We start from the raw sequence: 6441 nt of genomic DNA on the forward strand, positions 1-6441 counted from the left end.
GCATTATTGCCGCTGTGGTCTTCGATGAGGTTAGCCATCAAATCTGTCACAATTCTCGCGGCAGCAGAAGACTGGGACATCACCTCAGCCTTCCTTCAATCAATTGGCCGCCGAGGCCTCATCACATTCAGGCCGTTCAGCTAAGCAGCCTAACGCATTTCGTCCATCGAGAAGCAGCCACGAAGCCAGAATCCCGTCAAACCAGGCGACTCCCGACAACGCATCAGCCTCTTGCAGTCAAGGAGGACCGTGTCAACGCAACCAAGGCCACGTTCTTTTCGTTTTCTCCACGCGTGCGAATTTAATGTAAGGTAAGGTCAGCTATTTCAAGGTCGGTGCTAACTAAGTATTCTATTGCTCATTAACTTCATTGCATTCGCCATGGCCAACAACGACGACATAACCATGTTGAAGCGCCGGCGCGCGATAATTACTGGTTCCTGCACGCGAGTTCGAACTTTCGCAGATTCGATCGAATCCGTTACGTCGGCCATTGCGGCTCAACTTGAGGAACGTCGATCTAAATTAGACGGCTATTGGTCAAATTATGACGAGGTGCAAACGAAACTGGAATTGAGCGACGAAGCCGAAGCGAATCATCGCGTCACATTCGAGGAGGCCTTTTATTCTACATCCGCCCGATTGCGCGAATTGCTCTATCTCGTGAGTCCGTTGCGCAGCGCCGCCTCCCCTCCGCCGTCACCTTCAGTTTCCGACGTTGTCGATCGGCTCGGTCACATGAAATTGCCTAGATTAGATCTTCCGAAATTCTCCGGAAAATACGACGAGTAGTTTCCGTTTTTTGACACATTCCAGTCTCTTATACATGCAAACGCGTCATTAAACAATATCCAAAAACTGCAATATTTGAAGACTTCTCTCACCGGAGATGCGGCCAAGGTGATCGGCACGCTGAAGATCTCCGGCGTAAATTATGCGGTCGCGTGGAGCTTACTCAAGGATCGTTACGATAATAAGCGCGTCATCGTGCAGAACCACGTGAAGGCAATCATGGAATTGCCGTCCATGACTAAAGAAAACCTCGTCGAATTGCGTCAAATCGCGGACGGCGTCACATCCATGCCCTTCAGGCTTTAAAGCGCCCTACGGCGCATTGGGACGACTTATTGGTCCACATTTTGAGCGGCAAGCTCGACACGCTCACGTCCCGGGAATGGCGACTATCGCTGACGAGCTCCGAGTTGCCCACGCTGAAACAATTAATTGACTTCATCTCACACCGATGCCAAACTCTAGAGGCGAACGAAAAGCCAGGTACGCGAGTGCAATCACAGTCCGCCGCGAAGCGTCAGTCTTGCGTTGCAACAGTAAAGGCAAGGTGTGTTTTTTGCAAAGGCGAACACTTTATATATCATTGTCAAAAATTCCTAGCGTTACCGGTTTCACAAAGAATTTCCGAAATTCGCAAGCGCAAAATCTACATTAATTGTCTGCGATCCTCTGATCACACTTCAAGCGCATGCCCATCAGGCAGTTGTAAAACCTGCAATTCAAAGCACAATTCGTTACTTCACCTTATTGCCGTCAATTCAACGAAGTCCGACACCTCGGAGTCACACAACTCCGCCACAAATGAGAGGGAAGGGGCAATTCCGGCAATTTCTCCAACCACTCTCGTCGCAAACAGTGCAAACTCGCCCGCGCACAATTGCGTGATGCTGTCCACTGCTGTCGTCTCTGCATATGACTGCAAGGGCGCTCGCAAATCTTGCCGCGTACTTTTGGACTGCGGCTCGCAAGCCAACTTTATCTCACAGCGCTTTTTAGAAACGCTCGGTCTCAAAACGCGTGCTTCAGATATCTCTATTTCGGGAATAAACAAGACGGCTACGAGATCCTTTCGGACCGCCGAGTTGCGACTGCAGTCGCGCATAAACTCCTTCAATATGTCATTAGATTGCATCGTTACCGATCATGTAACTGACAAGCTTCCCGCCTTCACTTTGAAGAGAAGCACCTTCGAAATTCCGCAAAATATCGAATTAGCGGATCCGCAGTTTAACATCGCGTCGGAAATCGATGTGCTAATCGGCGCGGATCATTTCTGGAATTTACTGTGCGTCGGACAAATCAAATCATCGCCGGCTCACCCCACCCTTCATAAAACGCGTTTCGGCTGGATTCTGGCCGGACGATTTGACAAATTCCTCAAAATCTAAGCAAAACGTGCAGTCCTTCCACGCGTCAGTTTCCAACACACAATTACATGAACAACTATCACACTTTTGGTCAACCGAAGACGTAGCTGAGACCTCGAACAATTATAACAACGACGAGAACCGCTGCGAACAACATTTCTTGCAAAATTTATCTCGAGACGCGCAGGGCAGAATGATCGTAAAGCTTCCATTCAAGGAGCACGCCCCTAACTCCATGGGTAATTCTAGAGAAGTCGCTCTAAAACGGTTGTACGGTATTGAAAGAAGGTTGAATCGCGATCCCCATTTAAAAATTCAATATTCGGAATTCATGAATGAATACTTGGCCTTAGGCCACATGAAGTTGATTGACGAGCAATCCGACCACTGTTCGGAATCCTTTTATCTCCCACACCACTGTGTGTTCAAAGCCATTCAAGGTTCCAGCAAAATTCGAGTAGTCTTCGATGCTTCCGCGAAGAGTTCGACCGGTGTCTCTTTAAACGAAGCGCTCATGGTCGGACCGACTGTCCAACAAGACCTATTCTCAATTTTATTACGATTTCGTACGTTTCGCTTCGTTCTCACAGCCGACATCATCAAGATGTATCGACAAGTGATGGTGCATCCCTCACAAACGCGCTATCAGCGTATCCTTTGGCGGAACGACTCATCCTCTAATGTCCAAGCGTACGAGCTTGTCACCGTAACATACGGCACGTCCTCGGCGTCGTACTTAGCTACCAGATGCCTCAAGTGGCTGGCCGAACGTTACGCGAACGAACTTCCTAGTGGCTCCGTGTGCGTGGGACGAGTTTTACGTTGACGATATGCTCACAGGAGCCGACACCATCAAGGAGGCGCTAACAATTCGCAATGAAACAATCGAGGTGCTACGCGCAGGCGCTTTCGAGCTTGGCAAATGGACCTCCAATTGCCCGGACCTACTGGCTGGCATCGAGGAACAAAATAATAGCCCTGTCGCTATCAACAATGGCCTGGAATCATCCATATTAGGTATTCATTGGAATCAACTCCAGGACACACTTCATTTTTCTTATAGGCCCGATACTAATCATTCCACGGTCTCCAAACGGAGCATACTTTCCGAAGTTGCGAGACTTTTCGACCCTCTCGGACTGTTAGGACCTGTGATCGTTCTAGCCAAACTCATTCTGCAGGAACTCTGGCAGTTGGGATCTCATTGGCATGAATCGGTTCCACGGGAGCTTCACTCGCGTTGGTCGAGGCTCAAATCGCATTTAGTCGATGTTAATCAACTCTCCGTTCCGCGGTGCGTCAAACTCAACACTAGCCCTCAATCGTTGCAAATCCACGGCTTCTGCGACGCAAGCCAATTGGCATACGGGGCATGCGTCTATATCCGCACAAAATCCCGAGACGGTACCTACCACACCGAACTATTGTGCTCCAAATCTCGCGTCGCTCCCCTTAAGGCGATTTCCTTGCCACGTCTTGAGCTTTCGGCAGCTCTGCTGTTGGCTAAATTAATGAGCAAAATCAAAGCTGCATTCCAGACGGCCGCCATGCAGACGTTCTTGTGGTCGGACTCTACAATAGTCCTAAATTGGATAGACTCATCATCACGAAAGTGGTCAGTCTTCGTGGCCAACAGAGTAGGTCAGATTCAAACCGTAACCAAACCGAGTGATTGGCGTCACGTCAATTCCGGCAACAACCCGGCTGACATCTTGTCGCGCGGTCTCGACCCACGGGAATTAGCTAAGTCCTCGATTTGGTGGCACGGACCTACCTTTTTGGGGGTGGATGACGATTATTGGCCCGACTCTGGATTCACGCGCTCGCTTATCAATCTTCCCGAACAAAGAAAGTGTCTAACAGCCGTTGTGGTTTCTGATCATTCAATCGTAGACGAATTATTGAAGAGGCATTCAAGTCTCAACAAGGCATGTCGCATTCTCGCGTATTGTTTGAGATTTCGTAAATCTCAGCGCCCGGATAGGTTTACCATCCGCGTGTCGCATCAAGAAATTTCAACGGCATTACAGGTTATGTGCAAATCAACACAGAGTCAAGCCTTCCCCGAGGAGTACGAGGCCTTACGCAGCGGTCATGCTCTTAAGGCATCAAGCAACATATTATCACTATCTTCGTTTATTAGCAAAAACGGATTAATTCAAGTAGGAGGCAGATTGGTCAATTCAGATCTAAATTTCGACGCGTGCCATCCGGTATTATTGCCGCGGGATCACATTTTAACGCGTCGCATAATAGAGCATGAGCATCAGCGCAACGCGCATGCCGGAGCCCAGGCCACCATGGCGGCAGTAAGGCAGCGCTTTTGGCCAATTTCTTTGCGTTCAATCACCCGAAAAATAATAAGAAATTGCGTGACGTGCTTCAAAAGGAAACCCATCCAGTCAGAGGCCATCATGGGATCATTGCCCACGGGACGTGTAACCGTTTCAAGACCTTTCGCCCATTGCGGCATTGACTATGCAGGTCCGTTCATAATTCGCGAGTCCAAGTGACGCAACGCTCGTAATCATAAAGCGTACCTGGCGATCTTCGTGTGCTTCGCTACTAAAGGGGTGCACTGCGAGCTCGTCAGCGATCTCTCGTCAGATTCCTTTATAGGCGCACTCAAACGCTTCGTATCGCGCAGAGGGAAATCGTCTTGCATTTATTCGAATAACGGGACCACGTTCGTCGGAGCACAACGACAGCTTAAAGAGCTCTCCGAATTTCTGCGTAGCGAGGAAATACAATCCGACGTAAGTAACTTCCTACGCGATCAGGAAACTACGTGGAAATTTATCCCGCCCAACGCCCCTCACTTCGGCGGGCTTTGGAAGGCCGCTGTGAAATCGGCAACGCATCACCTCCACAGAATAGTTGGAAAATCCCCGTTGACCTTCGAGGAATTACAAACGATCTTTTGCGAAATAGAGGCGATCTTAAATTCACGCCCTCTTACTCCATTAAGTAATGACCCCAATGACTTAACTTATTTAAGTCCTGGCCATTTTTTGATAGGCACGACCTTGAATAGTTTTCCTTATCACGACCTGATTGATGTAAGCGAAAACAGATTAGTCCGTTGGCAACGAGTTGAACAAGCGAGGCAGCACTTCTGGCGCCGGTGGAGTCGAGAATACCTGCACACATTACAAGAGCGCTCCAAGTCGAGGACCAACAAGGGCGAACAACTGAAGCCTGGTCAAATGGTACTGCTCAAGCAACAAGGATTGGCGCCCATGCAATGGTTATTGGGTCGAATTGAAGAGGTTCATCCCGGATCGGACAAAATCGTGCGAACCGCAACCATTCGCACGGCTAGGGGCAACTGCACCAGACCATTATCCAAGGTCGCTGTTCTACCAATAGACACGTAACACAACACCCGACCATCTTAGAATTACGTTAGTTTATAAGTCTGCGTTTTGTTCTTTTTTATTAGCTTATCACTTCATTTAATTCTTACTCTCATCTAATTACGACATTCCGACAAATCGTTGTTCGGTAAGAAATATCTTACCTCATCATTTTTTTTTATTATTATCTATTTCATGTTTTTGCCTTTCTTGTGTTTGTTGTAATAGCATTTTAGAAAGCATGTCCTTTCAACGGGGGCGGCGTATGTTAAGTGCTGAATGTTCGAGCGTTGGCGCGCCATGCCATCTCGAGGACCCTGCGTTACCTCCGTTACCCTTCCGCGTCCCGCGACCACCTATTATCGGACTTCCCCGGAATTCCTGCAACCTCAGCTTGCTTAGAGCGCGCATGCGCGGCGGCGCGTAATACTAGACGCTTGTAATGGCCGATTCTAACGGTCTTTTCTCCTCTCGTGCTGCCGGGCAAGGTGTGACAAAATAAATTCCCTTTTGTGTTAAACTAATCAACGAGTTTTTATTTGGCGGTGACCAGCTATCCTGGTACGTTCCGGCAACTAACAACACACAGCGGCTCATCAAGAAAGAAACAGAGACAAAGAGAGATACATATCTCTCGGCCACGGTCCCGATAGAGAAATTCCGGGGACACCCGTGGAAGGCACAAGCTGCAGCGCCTCACAAGGCGCCCTAAATCGTACAATACTTCAATTATGAAAACAAAGTTACTAAAGTGAAATTTGGGATCAACTAATCCCGCGACTGTGCCTATTTTTTGAGAAACCGGGTGCTGTGACCAGAAATTCAAGTATCTACCTGAAAACGTCGACTTGTGGTACCAGTCGAATTCTATTGTCTCATTATCCCTAATCACTGTAACATCTAGAAAATTCAATCTATCACCCCCC

At 48.4% G+C, this 6441-nt stretch overlaps 3 protein-coding genes across 3 annotated transcripts; all 3 read left to right on the forward strand.

The window, feature by feature from the left end:
- The first annotated feature begins 381 nt into the window (after positions 1-381).
- Positions 382-2180, forward strand: LOC108722191 (uncharacterized). Its single transcript, XM_018447171.1, has 4 exons — positions 382-663; positions 817-1005; positions 1092-1275; positions 1393-2180. Exons 1-4 carry the CDS (start codon positions 382-384, stop codon positions 2178-2180), a joined length of 1443 nt encoding a protein of 480 aa, XP_018302673.1.
- A 172-nt stretch (positions 2181-2352) lies between these two features.
- On the forward strand, positions 2353-2985 carry LOC108722193 (uncharacterized). The gene has a single exon (XM_018447172.1). The coding sequence runs from the start codon at positions 2353-2355 to the stop codon at positions 2983-2985; it is 633 nt and encodes a 210-aa protein (XP_018302674.1).
- Positions 2986-2989: 4 nt separating this feature from the next.
- Positions 2990-5536, forward strand: LOC108722194 (uncharacterized). The gene is made up of 2 exons (XM_018447173.1): positions 2990-4643; positions 4731-5536. The coding sequence occupies exons 1-2, from the start codon at positions 2990-2992 to the stop codon at positions 5534-5536; spliced, it is 2460 nt and encodes an 819-aa protein (XP_018302675.1).
- The last annotated feature ends 905 nt before the right edge of the window (positions 5537-6441 follow it).

Source organism: Mycetomoellerius zeteki, unplaced genomic scaffold (assembly GCF_001594055.1).
Source record: "Mycetomoellerius zeteki isolate Tzet28-1 unplaced genomic scaffold, Tzet1.0 scaffold199, whole genome shotgun sequence".
Taxonomy (NCBI): domain Eukaryota; kingdom Metazoa; phylum Arthropoda; class Insecta; order Hymenoptera; family Formicidae; genus Mycetomoellerius; species Mycetomoellerius zeteki.

Coding starts and splice junctions, on each gene's coding strand:
- LOC108722191 (XM_018447171.1), top strand. CDS start 382: ATGGCCAACAACGACGACATAACCATGTTGAAGCGCCGGCGCGCGATA. Junction 664..816: donor TGCGCGAATTGCTCTATCTC/GTGAGTCCGTTG, acceptor GACACATTCCAG/TCTCTTATACATGCAAACGC. Junction 1,276..1,392: donor AGAGGCGAACGAAAAGCCAG/GTACGCGAGTGC, acceptor AAAAATTCCTAG/CGTTACCGGTTTCACAAAGA.
- LOC108722193 (XM_018447172.1), top strand. CDS start 2,353: ATGATCGTAAAGCTTCCATTCAAGGAGCACGCCCCTAACTCCATGGGT.
- LOC108722194 (XM_018447173.1), top strand. CDS start 2,990: ATGCTCACAGGAGCCGACACCATCAAGGAGGCGCTAACAATTCGCAAT. Junction 4,644..4,730: donor TTGCGGCATTGACTATGCAG/GTCCGTTCATAA, acceptor TCGCTACTAAAG/GGGTGCACTGCGAGCTCGTC.